Source organism: Heliangelus exortis, chromosome 1 (genome assembly GCF_036169615.1).
Source record: "Heliangelus exortis chromosome 1, bHelExo1.hap1, whole genome shotgun sequence".
Classification (NCBI taxonomy): Eukaryota; Metazoa; Chordata; class Aves; order Apodiformes; family Trochilidae; genus Heliangelus; species Heliangelus exortis.
Window position 1 is genome coordinate 134422889 of NC_092422.1, and position 20182 is coordinate 134443070.

At 38.5% G+C, this 20182-nt stretch overlaps 1 protein-coding gene across 29 annotated transcripts in view; it reads right to left on the reverse strand.

Moving 5' to 3' along the window:
* Positions 1-20182, reverse strand: part of CACNA1C (calcium voltage-gated channel subunit alpha1 C) — a 475146-nt gene that overhangs the window by 171365 nt on the left and 283599 nt on the right. For all 29 annotated transcript variants that reach the window (XM_071767749.1, XM_071767851.1, XM_071767801.1 and 26 more), the window contains exon 5: positions 17663-17802. In XM_071767749.1, the coding sequence (XP_071623850.1) occupies positions 17663-17802 (140 nt within the window). The remainder of the gene's footprint in view (positions 1-17662; positions 17803-20182) is intronic.

Sequence of the window (20182 nt, forward strand, 5' to 3'; positions counted from 1 at the left end):
TAATCCAAAAGCAGCCAGGATTAGAAAGTCAAAGGTTCTAATACCAGGTCTTATGTAACATACCCTTAATTATTAATTGATTTAATATTCATCACAAGGTATACTCAGTGCTCTGAGAGAACACTGAGGACAGACACAATGATGAACAAAAAGCTTTCTCAAATTAAATGTGGCTTCATTATCACCCATGCCATGAGAGTGCTTCAGTGTACTTCATGTGTGCAGAGAAGATAATATCTGCACAAGCCAATACTTTTTTGTGTGTTAAAAAAAAGTAGTCCTTGTGAAATCAAAGGCTTACTCTGTAAACAGGAGATGACAAGGTCTTTAGACGGTCAAGAGGAACATGTATCACCCGAAGATTTACATAAACATCAACTAGCTTAATTAGAGAAAAGCTTCTCAAGGATAATAAACCAGCTTGGAAGAAGAGATGAGTTACCAAAACTGTTAGCATGAACTGATGTGTGTGTTGTGTACTAGCAGTAGGGCAGTCTGGTTTTAAATCCAGATGATTCCACTAAATAGTAACTCGACATACATTACCATGAAAGTACTCAGAGAGTTTCTAAAAGTTTAAAACAGCTAACTTTGGAGCAACTTCTGAAATGTCCTCTCAGAAGTAACAAATGCTACTTGTAGAAGGGAAAGGGATATATATATATATATCTATATATGTCTATATATGCACATCACCATGCTCCCAGCATTTCTGTTGAGATTATTGCTGCAATATATCTGGCTGCCCGTTAAGTCACTTTATTATTCTCAGTTCAGGCAGCCACTTGCAACAGGAACAGCTGTTACAATGAGGAACCAGGCCTTGACAGTCATCAAAGTCTGTGGAGCAAAAAGGGGGAAAGAACAGATAAAGAAGGATTAAAGGACTGGGGGAGAGCCATGAGCAGGAAGAACAGAGACACTTTTTAAATAAAAAACCCACATGCTTCAAAATACATCAAATTTGTGTTCTGAAACTTGAGAGATGCATTTCTAATCAGGGTAACTCAAGGAAAACTGTCCTCTTACATGCAGACAGCAAGATTTTTCTAACCATTGGTGAGAACTTCTACATACTTTTACATGATCTTCCCCTGTGCAGAGAAAAAAGGCAGATGACATCTTAAAGAAATCACTTTTCTGTCTGAACTCATGCATAGTCTTAGTCTTTGTACACTGTGACACACAGATAACAACCAACATATGTGCCCCAAATACAGGCACAATACAGTTCCACTTTCCTGATGCTGTCTCTAATACACCATTGCAAATCTTTGCCATTTTCTGCCTTCTGGAGGTAAGGCTTGCACTCCTAGCAATGAATTGTGCAGCTTATAATCATGATTAAATCAGAATTCTTGGTGATCTGATCAGACCAAAACGTTGGCCTTTGTTTTCAAGCAAGCGATGCCAGTAATTTCCTTCCCACAGTAGAGTGAAAAGTTATGTTTTTACACTGCTGTACAGAGGCTGGCAATTGCATCATTGGCCAAGCATAAACACAGAGTCCTGAACTTTTTCCCTGGAAATTAAATATAAAAATAAATGATCTTCAAATATTTGGCATTCTAAATATACAAAATAATTTGTGGGAGCACACTGGACGGATACCTGTGAGGGGACAGAATCTGGATTGAGGAGCTCATTCCAGGCTGGACAGAGAGATAACTGCACAGAGGTTAGGGAGAGTGCCATAAAAAGGATTGTTTGCAGTTTTTCAGTGTACGCTTTTCTTCTGTTAATAATTGAAGATCTTAAGCAGCTTTTAGCATTTATTTTAAAAACACTTCAGTTTACCTTTAAAAAAACTCTTTTGGCTGCATTCTGTTGCCTGACATTGATGCCATAAATGTTTCAGTACGCAAAACACATTAATGCCATTCCCTAGGCTCACAGCATTTAGCATTTATTTACACTGAAAAAAATGTTTCAAATATTTATTATATGTGCTACAACAGTGTTTTACCAGGTCAAGCCCTTTTCGGCCTCTAGAGGACTGTGTTGAGCCAAAGGTTTAGGGCACAACCGAGGAATAAGGGAATGGGGAAAAGACAAGGAAAAGAACAGAGCAACACTGATCTTTTCCAAAGCTATGGCAAATACACTGTAAGTGATGGTGCAGGTGTTCTAGAGCTATTATAAGACTGTGTAGTTTTCTCTCAGGAAGATAATAATAAGAGGGGCTGGTTGCTGTCTCATGGATTCAGGCAGTTATTGAAGAATGTGCTTATCTCTGAGCATGTAAGTGTCATCACCTAGAGCAATGGGATTACCTACATACCCAATTGTACGTACCCAATACTACAAGCTATTTTGGATTTCAACCAATACTCAGCAAGATGGCACGAAAAAATAAAAGGTGCACCAGACCCAGCTGCGAAAGTGAACTTGGCATTTTTGCACAGTGGAATATATCCAAGGACATTAAGGGTAGGCTGGTGTCAGAAAAAACATTTGAGCCTTTCCATGCACAGCTGTGTTTCACATTTTCATGTGTCTTCAATTATGGGTCAAATTTGGTTTACTGGACAGGGTGGTTTCCTGTTCTGCTGATACTGTCGGTCCATATCTTCAGAGAAAGTGTATCCCGAGTCTATTCCTTCACTGGTTTTGCAAGGCTGAATTTTGCCTGCACGTGTTGCCTGAACCAGAAGTATGAGCAAGCACAGCCTCATACAAATGACCTTCTGGAAATGGGCAGGAATAAGAGGGAAAAGAAGAGGATGTTCATTGCCTTCCATATCTCCTCTGCTTCCTGATACATACACACAAACACACACACACAGAGACACAGATTTTTGTACTTCAGCCAGTGCCAAGGGTGTAGGAGGTAATTATTTTCTGCTAATATAGTTCAGAAGAAAGCTACCACTTTCTGCAAGAAGGAAGCAGAGGAGGATTTGTGACTCAGCAGAGTGCCTGAGTCAGATCACTTCTGGGAACCACTCTTAAGTGGTAGAGTTTATGCACCATCCCTAGACATCAGCTAGGCCTACCCACAAATCTCAGTTATTTCTGATGATACACTAAGAGTCTGCCACTACAGTTATTTCTGTTTCCAAAGTACAAGAAATATAATCAGTAATAGTCCCCAGAGTGGATGTTTATAATTTAATAAACATTGGTATTGGCTAAGGAAATTGAAAACAATTAAATATTCATAAATATGAAAGGTTTTATAGCAATTTTAAGGGAAGCTAAGGAAATGACAGTCATTTCTATCAGAAAATTGTCCAGTCATGACAAGATATCTTAGATAACTACATGCACAATGATTTGTGAGGGAAAACATTGAGGACATTTTTCCCTGGTGTTGCAAAGGGAACTCATATGGCATGGTTCCGTTAAGGACACCTGTATAGTAACATCATGGGGAGGTAGTTCTTTCTGTCTTGCTAGAGTCTTAAAATATTAGTGGCAGATTGATACATAAAACAAATTCTGTGGGTGTAATGGCACAACTTTAGGGCTGCAGGTGTCATTTTTACTTCAAGATTAATAGAGAAGGTCTTGGAATAGAAAGGAAAGACATGACACAGGACAGAACACAGCTGAAGCAAAAAGAAAGAAAAAACAGAAAAAACATTTTTCAAGATAAACAGTGACTTTTTTGAGTTGGTAATGCCATTTAGACATATACAAACATCAAGTTCAAAACCATGTGCTGGAATGAGTAGAAAAGGAAAGTTTTGGCATCTGCTCCTAGTGTTCTCATTCCTTTATTTTCAAACCATGTTTTCATTGACTTTTAAACTGAAATACACATACACACAAAAGGAGAATCATACAAATGGGTATGTGTATGCAAACACAAATGTTTTATATTTGTCAAGTCTTGTAGTACCACCCTTGTGAGAAAGGAACAGCAGAACAAAACCAAAAATCACAACAAACCCCAGCTCTTCCTTCTGGATTCTTCTCTCTTGGGAAGCAATTCATCTTCAGTATGCTCTGCTTGTCAGAGTGACCTAAACCTAGACAGCCAAACAATAGAGCTTGCCCTCAGCATGGTGGCTACATGGCATCAAGTTCTGGCTGCCTGAGCAGGGCTGTTGGATAACTCTACACAACTGCCATAGGCTCTTTGCCTCTCTGCTGAAACAAACCTCTACTGCCATTCATAGAATCATCCCTCTCCTGTCCTGGAGGGCTTTTGTTGTGGAATGTTAGGAAGGCTCGGAGAATGTTGGAGAATATTCCCGAATATTCTCGAAGAGATGGGAGGTGCGACCCCTTTGCTATGCCCAACCCCATGTTTGGGAGGCCAATTAGATCGGCCCATACTCCGGTGCTACCTGCACCGGGGATTCGCTGTGCTACAGGTAAACACACTGGGTGTCCAATAAAAGTGCGTGTTGGTGGTGGGGGCGTGGTCACGGAAGCACTATATAAGCGAAAGTTGCTGCGCAATAAACCAGAAGTTCGTTTATCAACCATATTGGTTGCACGCATTTTCTTTGCCGCTCCCGCAGGCTTTAACCTTTTTTAAGAGATTTTTGTTCCAAGTGTGTAAGTGTTCACTTTTCTATAAAGTTGCTTGCTGTTCAGAAGACCTTGCTCATCCTTCAAGTCTAAATACTTTAGGTAGCTTTATAAACTCAATTTTATTCTTCAGCCATTTGATCCTAGACCAGTTCAGCTGAGAAGGAGGTCTAGACAAGATCTACAGGTTTTAAATGTAAATAAATAAATAAATAAAATAAAAATGAAAAATGTGTAGCATCCCTCACATGCAGCTACCTGAGTATGGAGAAGGAGCATAGAGATAAAAGTAGCAACTAAGCAACTGCCTGCTGAAAATTCCATGTTAGAGAAAAAGGACCATTTTGATCAAAAAACACAAATGCAGTTTGGTAAGCTAACTCTGAGCATTGGGTATTTTGAACAAGGACCACAATGTGCTGTAACGTAATGTGCTGAAAGGGGGGAAGATGAGGTCAAGTATTCACTGCCAGGCAAGGATTCCTAAAGGTGAGCTGAAAATAAGGCCATGTGAAGGGCACATAGCAGCCCTGGCCAGCAAGGATCAGCTGCCGTCCTTTCCTTTTTTTCCGTGCTCATGGACTCTCTGAGAAAATGGTTCTTGGGCTTATTGTAAAGGTTTTATCTATAATTAATCACTGTGCAGGATCACATATAGGAATAGCTTTTATTTTTCCCTCTCCCTACAGAGTTATGCAAAACCAAAGAAGACTGCAGCAGTTCCCTGTGAAATGACCCATTACACTTCCAGTTTTTAAATTTCTTCTTGCTCAAGCACAGCTGTGACAGAAAATTGTCTTTCAAGCACCAGTACAACAGTAGATTTTGCACTAGTCCTGTGCCACTTTATTCAGTCAGAAAACTAGTGTAGGAATGTGTCAAAGTGTTGAATTCCCCTTCGTATGGTCAAGAGAGCATACTCCCCTCCACCTCCCCAAACAATAGTTAAGTAACCTCTAAACTGAGATAACCATGACAGAGTTTTGTTTCAGACTGCCAAATGCTGTTTGTAAACATCTCTGAGGAATTCCTACACACATTATCCTATCTTAAAGACGTAGTTTTTGAAACAAGAAACTATGGACATCTTTAACGACTGTGATGTTTTCACCACAGTAACAGGAACAGGTTCAAAGCACTTGGCTCTCAATGGTGAATGTACCAGCCCTTAATCAGAGGACTAATCACTGCTGGGTTACAAATGCCTTTTTAAAGTTGCTAAAATCCCAGGCTTATAAACAGGATTACTTTTAAGTGTTTATTTTCATGGGTCCCATGATAAGTGAACATTAGGGCCTTTGGTTCATTGCTAAATAATAATTTTTTTATAAATAATAAAGTCCTTTAGTTATCTGAGCTCCTCCTGATGCTCCTTCTAACATCACTTGTGAACAGGTTTAGTAGAGGTAAAAGCTAGGAAGGTAACAAATGTCATCAGGGATCCTGCAAATGTAAAAAGTGCATTCAGGGATGATAATATTACAGTCTTGTAGCACTTGTAAAAAAATATACTTATGGCAAAAATTGCTCTTGTTGTGGGTTCAACTGTCCAAGCCTATCTTAACTAGCATACCATAAGCTACACTAAGTTTTAGCTTTTCATGATAGAAAATTTGCAATGAAACCTAGATAAAACCCAAAACTTCCTTTCTAGATGGATACCTACATAGGAATGCAGAATTTTATATGACAAACATACGCTATATAGGCCAGGAGAAGAAAACAGTCTACCTCTTAACATTGGTTAGTATTTAATGTGTATATCTGGGACTGAGCTCTGGAGAGATATAGCATAATATTTTCAAAATTGATGTCATGCTGTGTTTTCATGAGTATTTTGAGAATCCAAAACCAGAAAGTTACCTGATCAGGTAATGAAAAAATTAATGCAAAACACACGATATGATCACTGCTGTATTACTGTCTTCATGCCCATGTGGGATTTGTTTTCTCGTTTTAAACTACTAAAAATTGTGTTAATGAAAATGCATGGTACAATGGCCAAATCCTTAAAAATCATAGGCAGACAAATCTGGACAACTTTACCTCTTAGTTTTAATAAGGACTCACGTAGTATTCAGTGGTTAATCACTCTCATCTCAGAATACCTAAAACTCCAAGTTCTTTTCTTCTCCACACTAGTAAGACTGTTGCTTTTGATTTTTAAAAATCTGGTTAAACTTAAAGCTCTGGTTGAAGGCATCAGATAATAAAATAGCATTAGGTGAAAAAATGGCTCCTGAAATAAAAAGCAAAACCTCCTTTGGCTCACTAGGTAGCTCCAGTATGTTTGGACAGAAAAATTAATGGTTGTAGTTTTGTAAAGACGTATGTGTCAGATGAAAGAACAGTTCTTTATTGATATTTACTTTCCTGTTAGTTTCTTTACAGCTCACACAATTCAAAAGATTTCTGTTCAGATTATGCATGCATTGCTGGAATGCACTGGAACCAAACATTTATTTGTTTTGAACTTCCTTTTACATATAATAAGCTATCAAGAGGGAATCATAAGGCTCCCCTGTTGCAAAATGAACAGCTAAATTAAACTCTTTACTGATACAGAAATCTACAAAAATAAACCTGAGTGGAATTTGCCCCCATCCAAACTAAAGATTTTAAGTGAAATAATGATCTCAGCACTGGAATGTGAAAAACAAAAGATAGGATAAAGCTTGAGTTTAAATTTTCACCTATATTGTGAGGCCAATTGTGAGACCCAACCTTAAAGTCTTGCATTGGGTGCTGTTCATACTAAATAACAGAACTGTTTTAGCATTACTGAAGCTGAGAAAAATTATTATTTGCAGAGGGCTAGCAGATGTTTTCTGAACTGTGATTGATGTGGCAGGGCAAACCAGAAGAAGACAATCTAAAACTGAGAAAATAAGAGGCATAGCTATTCAAACAACTCAGAAAAAAACGGTTGCAACAAAGGGCAATACACATATGGGATAGGTTATTGTTACATGTGTTAAACAGAAATCAGATTTGCTTCTGGGAAAAAGGGAGATTAAGACAGACATCCAATCTTCTCCCCCTTTTCCTGGCAGAAAGGAAACTTTGATAAAATGTTATAAGATTGGGTGGGTTAGGCGGACAGCAGTTTGTGTTTGGCCAATACTTCCCAACAATCAGAATAACAAACTATTTCTTCCATCAGTGAATATCTTAGGCATAGAAAAGTTTATTAGTTGCTCATACCAGCCAATACTCCTGTGTTCTCAACTAGCATAGTAAGGTCAAGCAGATTTAACTCAGAAGGCAGTAGCTGGTTTTGGAGAAGCTAGATTAAAAAGAACAGGAAACACCTCCAATGGATTTATGTAGCCACTGAAATCTTTAAATACATTTCCTCAGATTTGTCTTCTCTCAGTTCAGTATGTTTTGGTTTTTTTCCTCCTATAGCACTTGAACAAGATGCAATATTATTACAAAAGCAGATCATCACTGAAAAATATAATTTATTCAAAGCCAAAACAGGAAACTTAAAATGTATTCATTGGTTGAAAGAATTACCTCACTGGTCCACTGCTCTGTGCTTTGCTGGTATTTTGATAATGCTTTGTGAAAATCACAGCAATGACCATAGGCATCTAACAATGCTTTCAGAAGACCAGGACAAACAGAATTTAATTAAAAAATGCCAGAACCACAGAGCATCCATGTACTGCCATGAGTCCTGAGCAAAGCACTCATCTGTGAACTATCTTGTGTCCCACTTCTGAGACAAATGCTACCCAGCATGTGCTAGTCACCTCTTCAAGAGAGCATGAGAAAACTTCAGGCATATAAAAAATTTCCAACAATTCAGTAACAAATTTATAGATGCATATTCACTTTGGAGAAAAAGAATTAAAGATTTCCTTACAAGATCTTAAATTAATAAGCAATACAAAATTATGCCAATTGGAATCAATGTATGAAATTACATTCGGTGTATGTAAGCCTGGGATGACATCAGATGGAATAAAGATCTACAGGATAGATTGTACTCTTACTATTTTGATCTGGAACAGCAGTATCTTTCCTCACCCATCATGGAGACAGCAACAGCCAATAAGTACAACTGAGCAAATGGGAACTCAACACGCTCCTGGTGACACCAGTTACCTACAGGCTCTATGTACACCTCTGCTACTTTTTGGTCCAGACAAAAGCACATCTAAACAACAAGGGAAACTGTTCTCAGGAGACAGCAGATGGCATTCTTATATTTTCAAATGCTTTAGGACAAGCATCTTGATGGCATGGGCTCTCTCACAGACCTATGTCCTATACCCATTCTGAATGAGAACTCTGGGCACTACTTGAAGAACGAAAAAAAAGGTTCCAGAAAGAAAGTCTGATCCACCCAGGACCCTTGTAAAAAAACATCTTAAGGCAAGCTTAGATTTTTCTACTATCTCCACATCTGTTCTTTGAGGTCAACATGGGTTTTATTTTCTTCATTTGGAAGAGATTTCCTACACCCTGATGTGGTATTACATTATGATATTGTGTTGTTTATTTTTTTTCTCTTGTGAAGACATGTTGAATAATCATGCCAGCATGCACAGTAATTGGTAGGATAAAGGCTGACACAGTTATTTGGTACATTTGTAGTCAGTGCTATTTTTAAAAGAGCTACATAGCCAAGATCAAATAATAAATATTTCTCTGTTTTCATTGGTGTTCCTTAAATATGAGAGAAATCTTTATTACAACAAGAACTCTGTGCCTCTGTGAGTAATCTTCTTTACTAAGAAGATTTTTTTTACAAACCTCTTTTTATTACACTGAGTTAACCTCTTCTGCCACAAGTTACATCATTCTGCAGGTTGTACCAATCAAGGTTGTGTAAGCCCTGCTCACAGGAATGATCTTTACATATGGGAGATGCTATGCTGGAGTCATAATACTCCCTTGAGTAATGGTGAGCTAAGTAAATAAAGGACTTGAAAGCATGTGTAGAGTTTTAAGTTAACTATGAAATTAGCTTAATGGGGACATTTGGTTCAGACTGTTCTTTCTTTTTTTCTCCACTCCTTTTCCATGTGTAATGAAAAAGAAATTGGCCACTTGAGATTAAAATCAGCTAGGCAATGACATGGGAAAGGTGGTGCAACTTGTCCTCACATGGTGTTGTATGTGCTGGAGAGATGGTACAGATGGTTGAGAAGTCTTGGTCAAGAGTGAAGGAGATAGAAATGAATCTGCCTGAAAGCACGTTTCCTAAGGCTTTAGAGCCCAAGAGAAAAACAAGGAACTGGACTTGGCAAAAGCCAACATTATTACACGCAACAACAACAAAATTTAAGGCAGAATAAAGATTTGGAAGCCAATTTTTGCCCAAATGTGTTTGCAGTGATTCCTTCTGTTTTCAATTACTTTTATCACATAGGTTTAGTACATCGTCTCCTCCAGTTTATTCTACACTTTTGTACCTACCCACAAACCTTTCACACTGCAGAAGCTTTGATCAGGCTGCTTCTCTTACTACCTCACATTGAAGGCAAGTCAGAGTTCTCCACTGGTATGCTGCCTATACCATAACCTCACATGCATCAGGAGGCTAGACTTAAGCCCCCAGTTCGACCAGTGGCAGAGTATAAACAGAAACCATGTGCAAACCATACGGCTGTCAACTATACTGTCTCAGAAGCATACAAATTTTGAAAAAAATTATCTGACAGTTAGTATTTGCTTAAAACTTAAGACTTCATATATGCTACTCAACATATAGATACAGGCAATGGCTCATATTTCTTTGCCATATTCCAAAAATGCACGGTTCTCCAAAGAGATGTAATTTTAGAATTCTTGAATTCTCTGTGTTTGTTACCTCGATTACAGTATTTTCTCAACTGTGTAAAGTGGTGTTAATTTTCTTGGACCGTGCAGAAAACAACAAGAAATTGTAGTTGAACATTTTGATTGTGCACTAAAAAAAGAAATCCCAATGCAAGCCAAACAAGTACATTGAGTGTGCTTGTTTCAGTGGCTACGAAATAGAATCACTGCAATAGGTTGACCTACATTGTCTCAGCGGCTGGAAAGGGCAATTGCAGAAGGGCAATGTTGGGCCAGACAGTTGGGTGCAAGGGATGGAATAAGGAGGATGTCATTGATGCACACACACACAGAAGTAACTTAAAAACATGTAGAGTTGCCGTAGTTCTCATCCTCCAGTAAAGTGGCTTGGCACACTCTAGTTGACAGGATACTATAAATAAGAATAGTGAATTTCCACTGGGAGGGGGCATTTGATGGTAGTTAATCACCATTTCTCTCTCTCTGCTTTATATAGTGCAGGCAGAACGTAAAGTTTCAGGAGCAGTGTGCCTACAAACAGGAATTGGGCTCTCTCTCTATGATGCTTGATTCTTATTTACTGTCTTAGTCTTCTCCACACACCAGGTAGGGTGGCTTTGAGGATGCTCTAAATACATCTCATTGCAATATGGCCTCTAGACAAATTCAGTTTTACAAGGATTACACAAAAGAGAAAATGTTATGTCTGTTCCCTTCTTGATGATGCACAGTACCTCCAAACCAGGTGTATCTGAAGACTAAGTCTTTAGTATAATACCAGTTTCTAGCTCAGAGCACAAGAAGTCCTACTGATAGGCAACAAACATCAAAACCCTATTTTAATAAATCATTCAAGAGTAGATTCAGAGTTCTGGAATCAAACATGAGATAAAGGATTTGTTCAGTCTTAATTTTGGAGCATTACCATGGTGAGCCTGGCATGTTGCTACTGTCTTAAACTCTGTAAATAACTCTATATTTTTCTATAAAAGTCTCCCTGAAGTATGAGATCAGAATTCCCTTATGATTGGAAATAAATAGATTAGATCAAATACCTTAGAAGAGAAATGTTGCCAGTGTTAGAGTTAAGGACAATCTCCATTGGAAAATGTAGCCTATAGCCTAAATGTTTAAATATTTTGTTAGTATTTTAAGGCTTTTTCTCTTGTAAAACAAAAAAAAAAAAAAAAAAAAAAAAAAGGCTGTAATTTAGCATGTGCAATGTACAAAGGCAGTGTCCCACACAGACAAATCCTAGACTGAAAAAATCCTGACTGACTAGTCCAGTCCAATCAGCCCTGGGATTTTCCTGTTTCACCTATCTGTAACAATATGGTAAATTAACAATGAACCCAGCTGGGTGACTTTGCCAATACAACATCTCTCAAATGGGTCAAAATTTTCCTCATGCATTACTCATAATGTTTTCAGGGGCTTTTAACACTTCTCATATTCATGGCATGTGGGAAATGTGGCATCATAGGTACACATCTGAATGTATATCAGGACACTGCAAGTAAAGATAGAATATTTCCTACATACTAAGGAGTTCAAAGAAACAATCTGATTACTGCCAGTGAGTCTGGAATAAGGATGGAAGATAACTATGATAATGAGAGAACACTGCAATGAATATATGGTAGAGAATGTTGCGGGACGGAGAAAGCATTATAAATTTTAATAGAGAAAAGCTTTTCAGAGCAAATGAGGACTAACTGTAATGAGAGATCAAAATCTAAAAACTTCTAAATTTTTCATTTTTCTGAAGGTGCCGAATTTTCACATGAACTCAGAGCAAGCACAGATTTCAACAACAGCAATATCAGTCACACTAGTTAGTCTTGAGACCCCATGTGGTGTACTATGTCCACTTCTGGATGCCTTAACAAAAGAAGGACAAGAATCTGCTGACATGAGTCAAAAGGAGGCCCATCAATATGATCAGAGGGCTGGAACAGCTACTCTATGAAGACAGGCTGAGAAAGCTGGGGGGTTTAATCCTGGAGAAGAGAAGGCTCTGAGGAGACCTTATAGACTCCTTCCAGTACTTGAAGGGGCCTACAAGAAAGCTGAGGAGGGACTCTGTGCAAAGGCGTGTAGTGATAGGACAAGGGGTAGTGGCTTTAAACCCAAGAAGCTAGATGTTGGTTAGACATTAGGAAGAGATTCTTCACTGTGACAGTGGTGAGACACTGGGACATGTTTCCCAGAGAAGCTGTGGCTGCCCCCTCCCTGGAAGTGTTCAAGGCCAGGCTGGATAGGGCTTGGAGCAACCTGGTCTAGTGGGACGTGTCCCTGCCCAAGCAGGAGGGTTCGAACTGGATTATTCTTAAGGTGTCTTCCAATCCAAACCCTTCTATGAGTCTATGATTAGTTATTTAAATACAAGCAACCTCTAGGCATTCATGGATGAAAATTCTAGTCTTACTTGATTTTACCTAAAGAAATATGCTCAGCCATATATACTCTGTTTTTCACTGACAGAAAGACCACAAGGAGTGTCTGGCTTAAGCTTTTTTGCTTATACTCTCTATTTCCCAGTTTTGCTATCGTTGCAATCAGTAGATCATGTAATTACTGGTGCTAGAGACCTGCTTACACTGCCTTTGAGTAACTCTCCTGCTAAGAGTCTCTCCAGCGAAACTTGAACACATACAGGCTTAGATATTCTTTTTAAAAAAAGAAAAGAAAAAGTATGGCAAGTTTTTGTTTTAATGGAACACTCAAGCTTTCTATCCAGTTTTGGTAAGGTTACCATAGTCTTCTGTCTACATAAATCTAGCTGGTCAGCAGAGGATCTCACTGAAAATAGAAATATAGAGCACAACATCTATTCAAATTATATGGCTTTCAAGTTATCTAGAAGAGGTTGTAAATTAAATTTGGCAAGTACCAGACAGGCAATGACTAGTGACAACAATGTAGGTACATGAAGACAAAGCACAATATAAAGAAGATGAACAGACTATATGAGGTGGCATAATTGAGCAGCAAGAATAAAGGTGTTGGAACTGGAAATTCTTAAGTTAAATGGGCATGAGTTAGCCTGTGTAGTAGTAATTGATTGCCCTTTCCAATAGCCTGGAGTGATTTTCTTTTTTAAACTGATCATTTTTCTTCATTGCCGAACTTGATGATTCTTTTTGCCCTCCTCAGGCACAAAATGTTTAAAACAAGTTTTGAGATATTTAGTTATGTAAAACAGAGATAAAAGAGTAATCAACATAACAGTCCTGACATAAAAGGGCTGACTTTGTACCTAGAAAGCTTTGCAATGCTTTAGTCCTGCCAAATGAGATACTGGGTAACAGTTTCCAAGACACTAAAGTGATTAAAGTTTTGGTATGCCTGCTGATTTTGCACTTGTCTACATATGTCTGTCAAGGGAATTGTTTTCTCTCTCCTTTCTCAAATCAATATATAGATTTTCATGTCACATTAAGATGGGTGCTCTGATGCACATATACATTTTTTTTACTGCTTTGGTAAACCAACTCTAAAGTTTTTTCAGCAACTAAAGTATGCACTACAAGAATTATGTTAGTATGACAATAACAGAACAGTTGAGCAGTGCTATCTTGCTTGTGCATCAATGATACAAAATCTTTATGCATAATTTTCAAAAATTATTTACCACAGCAAAACCTAAATCATCCACATGCTTTTCAAATATTCACCATTAATTGACAGGTTAATGCCAGGCTAAACAGATTTGGAAATTTTTTATTTTTTTTTTAATCACTGAAATCAATCACTACTGCACTGCTTGGAAATGTGTAAGTACTTAACACCAGCTTTGAAGGTGTAATGGGAATACAAAACCACTAAATTCAGTGCCTTTAAAGATGTTTCCCACAATGTTGCAGTTGTGTTTCTGACATGGCTAAAAAAGTGTGTCTCATCTTTCAAGCAAAATGTCTATCACATTCCTTATGACAAATGGTCTTGAGAACATCCATATAATGTCAAAGAATAAAAGTAACATCTGTTCTCTTAAAGATTATGAAGTATTTATGTGCCCACAACAGCCATACAGAAGTATCTTCAGGATTTCTTGAACTGATGACCTCAAATCCTTTCGGTTTTGAGATTCATTTAAGTAATTTAGGGGCTGGGACAGTTTGATCCAAACAGACTGTCAAAGGTACCTTGCCTTTCTGCCTGAGGGTAAAGCAACTTTGCTTGCAGAAGAATCACTCCCTGCACTGAACAGAGGAGATATTTTCTGATAGAAGACAGCCAAGTCAAAGAACCATGGAGGGGTCTCAAAGAAAAGATTCTCATGTCTGACGCTAATGTCCTCTGTCTGAAGCTTTCAGATACCCATGTTGACCCAGGTGTCTAGCACTGGTAGCCAATATGAGATAAACCTTGAGCTTTTGCTTCAGTCTCTCCATCTGCAAAATATTGACTCTGGTAGTTTGCTTTAGAGGGCAATTAGTATGTTTTTCCTTTACTTCTAATCATACTTATATGGAAAATCTATATTGTGAAACAGGTCTTTAAATGCTTGAACCTCAACACAAAAGATGTCCCTCTTATTGAATTATTTGCTATGATGAACTGTGCCAGATAAAAATATGCACACAAACTGCTTTTGACTCAGAAAAAATTGTTCCACATTGCGAGCCAATTCCTCTACGTCAGACAACCTATTTCCCAACCACAATGCTTAGGAGTTTAAGATTTGCATAAAAAAATTGACCATGTGCTTCATAAATTTGGTTTATAAAAATTATTATGCCTTACACCTCTTTTTTTTTTTCTCCAAATAGTGGCAGTTAACATCTGAACCTCAAGGCAACCAGTAGCTGTTGGAATTTCCATGTAAAAGAAGGCTGCCAATAAGATTCTTACTAATAAGATTCTGTTTCCATACGTTTTCAGAGTCTGTTAAGTGAGAAGAAACTGCAGTGCATGTTACATTCATGTAATTTTAGGGCAAATCTGTGTTGGTCATCTCCTCACAGTGGGAAAGTCTACTACATTTTGGAAGCGGAAGGAAACTAAAGGCATTATTTTATGATGGCAAAACACTGCAAGTGCAATGTTGGTAACTCACCCAGTGGTGTTTATCATGTTTCAGGAACGGAACTTGAATGAGACCCAGAGACTGGACTTCCAAGCCTCTGGACTAATTTGTTGTGTAATAATGTAATCCTGTAATGTAGTATATACGGTTGGCTTAGGCAATCTTATCTAAAAGGCCTCAAGAGAAAAGTTATGCTCCAATACATATGAATGTGATAACATCTATCTAGACTAATAAACAGGGGTCCGTAGAACTCAAAAATGCACAGTGAAGATACCTCAGCAGGCTTTCTAAAAGCCCCAAAGAAGCCTGGTCCAATAAATAGAACCCTAGTCAGAGTGATTAATAGAGATGTCTGTCAGGTCAAGTTTATGGTTTGTCTGCTTCACACTGGACTGACATTTCAATGTCTAGACCAAACATTTGCTGTCTTGTATCAGTCCACCTTGATCTGTTCTGGTGTAAATTAAATACTTCTTTTGATGAGAAAGCCCACAAATGGACTATTAGGTAGTGTCCCCTGGGATCAAGATCATATATGTACATGGGTATGAACTGTGTCAGATTTGGGTCCCTCCCTAGCTTCCCCTAGTCCTCTAAGAGCACTAGTCAAGAGGCCTGACAAGTAGTAACAACAGACCTTGGTCTTGGGGAACATGTTCTCCAAAACAACAAGAACTAGAAGCACAGTTAAGCTCATCCTATACTTGAACAACTTGCAGAACACATCCCAGTGTGAACCACATCTCACCAAGAAACCTCCAGTTCATTAATGTTTATATTCAAGTACCTTCCTTTTATCATACAGTGGGGTCAAAACTAGGAAGGGACAAAAGACTCCGAGCAGAGAAGAACTAGGAAAGAACAACAAAACTTTAATTTACAGACAGTAATTTACAGACACTGCTTCTAGTGCAGATTGAAGACCACAGATTGAATATGCTTCATGAGACAAATCTAGTCAAAAGCAGATCTGCGTTCTGCATGGACTGAAAATTTGCATGGTACACGATTATCTGCAGGAATCAAGCCATGCAGTAATCCCCAGTAGAGGTGGCTTGAATGGTGGCTGTTAATTCTGTATCAGAGGGGAAGGTCCTAGTTGTCTAATTCATTTATTTTTCAATATTTTCTATCCACCCACTGATGCTCAAAGTAACCCCAAGTTTGACACAAGATGAGGCCTCTCTGACAGATTATCACAAATTACTTTTTATGAGACCAAATAGTGGTGCTTTCAATTGTCTCAGTACTTTTTGTGCTTTTATCAGTGCTTCAGCTCCTGCCACAAAGATTCTCACCTTTCAGTTAAAAAGTTTCTGCCCTCAATGGTTGTGTAGAAAAGCCTGCAAATGTGGCTTCAACGTAACCTCATGAGTCAGAAAATAAGCCAAAGAACCTCATACTTTTTTTTCCCCAAACAAATAAATCATGATTTTTTAGCTGATCTCACAGTTTATGGTAACTTGACTCAAGGTTTCTGAATTACTAAGGTTAGAAGCACTTTAAGATATCAAACAAGCAAGCTTCACAAATGAAAATAAATAAAGCCCTCTCCAGAGCTATTTTGGAGATTAACTCCTTTTCTGCTAACTGCATCTCATTGCTATAAACACGGAGAGCAATGACAGCTTCCAATTAATGCTCTCTCCAAAAGGTCAATAGATCACCTCTACAAGAAATTCTCAAGCCAAATGATATAACCCTCCCACACTGTGATGCCCATATTCCACCTTCAAAACAGAATTTCCCGACTTCCAGTTACTCATACCTTCACTATAAATAAGAAAATGGGTTTTAGACTATCAAGAGCTGCTTGAGGACTTTCTCAGAGGCATTAAAAATAATTTAAGCAAAGAAGACTGTCAGAGAATATGACTATCTCATTGCCCTATGTCCTGTTGGTTCTAAATTGTTCCCAGCACTCTTGATCAAAACATCACGTGCAAAGAAGAAAATGAAAAAGCTCCTTTCCCTCCAAAACCAACACAAATGACCATGCAGCACTTCCATCAAGTTCAAATACTTATAATACCAATTAATGCACTGTGACAACACAACTATTTAGAGGATTTCTTGCTTGAAATAATGAAAACTTTGGATGTCAAACTTTCATTGTTGACAAAGGTTGGACAATCAGATTGACACACAATGAAACTTTCATTACCCTTCAGCTCTTATTTGGTCATCCTTTGATTAGTATTATCCTTTGATTAAGCTTATCATGAATCTGCATTAATTTTAAAAAACGCCTCCTACACACTCCCAAAATAATCTGCATCACACTCCATCTTCAAAATTGTTATACAAATTGTCCCATGTTATACATAAGAGAAAAACAATGATGATACTTACTAGGAACTCCAGACACCAGTCGCAAGGGACGTAATACTCGGAAAGCCCGCAGTGCTTTAACATCGAATCCGGCACCTTTTCCTCCTATTGAATTCCCCCCATCTGCTTTGGTTGCTTGTTCTAAAATTGCACTAAAAAGCCTGCAAAAAGAAAGAGGAAACAATCTGTAGGCAGACAGCAAGGCTTGGGCTAAACAGGAACACAGATCATCATCATCACATCACCCAAGCTATCTCACAGACATGTGAAGAGTGTCACACATCTTAGTTGACATTTGCATATGGTGGAGGAGAGACAGACTCTTCCCATATGCCATAGCCATGGTGATGTCTATACCATTTGCAGAACACTTGTTTATGGAGTAGACATAAATGCAGGATGCTCCTCCTTCAGCCTAATGACTTCCTGCAGCCAGATACAGAGCACCCCAGTGACTGGCCTGCCTGGTGCCACATGGAGGTTTGCTTCCTGCCCTGCAAGCTGGGATGTGCCAGCTGCTTCAAAATGGCCATCCTGGCAATGCCTTGTGCCAGATTTAAACCATCACCAACAGAAAGCACGTAGGTCAGATTCTGAAGGCAATCTGCAGGTTTTCCTTACTAAACAGTCTGGACATAGTGAGATTTGGGATGAAAAGAGAGAAAGTACAAATATCATTCATAACAATTGGAGTCTTTAATTATCTGTCACCCATTTGACAAGGAATTAAGATTCACCAAGGTCACTGCAGGTAAGACGTGGTGGAAAGCTCAGAAATTCTTCAAGGTGCAAATTTTTAGGTAAGGGAGTATGCATAGATACACAGATCCATGTGTAAATCTCCTAATGAATTGGCTAGGGAAATCACAAAACTGTAGGAGTCTTATTAGAATGTTTTATTATACCGTCTTAATGTTTTATCTTGGCTAGTAGGAGTAGCTGCTTTAGGAGAAGATGTCTCACTCAAAACAGATTTGAAAATACAGAGCAAGATAGAAAAGACAATGTTCTGTGAAAGAGCTGAAGGCTCACCCTGTGTGTTAATAAGAACTTGATTTAATAAATTAGCTTTCAGGAAGCAGCTTCTATTTTTCTGGTAAAACATTAGTACCTTTGGGGGAGGATGGATTCCTCATGAATTTGCTAATGACATTGCTTTCAGCCTTGAAATCATCAGCTTGAATCCAGCCAAATTCAGTAGAGATTAAAAGCTGTTCCAGTCTAAATGGATGCTTGGCGCTCTGTATAAAAGCTTGTCTGCCACTGGCAGAAACCCCACGGCCCATAGCATGCTGTGGAGGACACCAGACACAGCTTTAAAGAAGCTGCCTGGGATGCCAGAAGGCACCTGGTTGGAGTGTCCTGGATTCAGCACTGACTGATTTCTCCCTCAGATATTGCAGTCTGCAGTGCCTCTGTCAGGATCTCATCCATATGCCCTGACGGACATATTCCACAGGGAGCCCCTCAGACTTGCATATCAAGCAGAGACCAAGCTGCTTGATTCCTTTAATAAGGAGTTCCAATCCCTGCAATCCATGGTTAAAATTTACACAAGCATAGGGAGTTTGCCCTGCATAGAAAAGGGTAGATTCAAGCCACACACATTTCCCCAGCACTAAATCCAAGCAAAAACATGGATTAGAGGAGGGCAAATGTGAAATTAGTTTCTTAAGTAGTTTGTAAAAAAAAACAAACCAAAACCTCATATCAAAAGTCTTATAAAACTTGTCAGCAGTGACTGAGGAACTCCTAACTGCATCTATTCAAAGCCTCAAATTCAAGCACTATAGAAAGATTTAACAACTGGGTAACAAGCGTGGGGAAAACCATGTGGGGAGTTTGGATGCTGAGTTTGTAGGTGTTGCAGACTAAGAAGCAGGATGCAGAGAAGACAAAAAAAGGGCCTATGAAAAATACTGTGTTGAGTACAGATATCACAGAGAGAGATAAACAAGGGCTGATGCAAAGAACATGAATTATTGGAATGTATGCATTTCTTGAGCTGCGTACACAAATTATACAGTTGTAATTTTCTGCTGGTCTTCATAATAGAAACACTGTAGGTCAAATTTGGCCTAATGTATTTCCAGTAAGCTAGTGATTAAACATTAGGAATGTGCTCTATTTCTAATTCAAATGTTTCTATCTTCCTAGTCAACAGAATTCCCACACTAGATGGTGAGTGACACATCTCTACATCAGTCCTTGTCTCCTGGGGTTTTTCAGCTGTCTTGCAAATCTCAGAACAAGAAATCTCAAGGAACTCAGTCAGCAATTGTGCAAATTGAATCCTTGAGAATCCTTGTGGCCACAGAAAATATCATTAAAAAATACAGAAATCTATCTTATTTCCTTCCAGCTGACTACATTCCTCCAGTCTAAGTTCACGCCCCATTTTTTTTTCATGATAGCACTTTCCACTGATGTAACACAATTAACAGCATCTTCATCTTGATTGCTGAATTGTACTTGTGACATGACTACAGCTAAACTAAATATATTCAGCTCACATGAACTATAAAGTATAAAATAAACTTC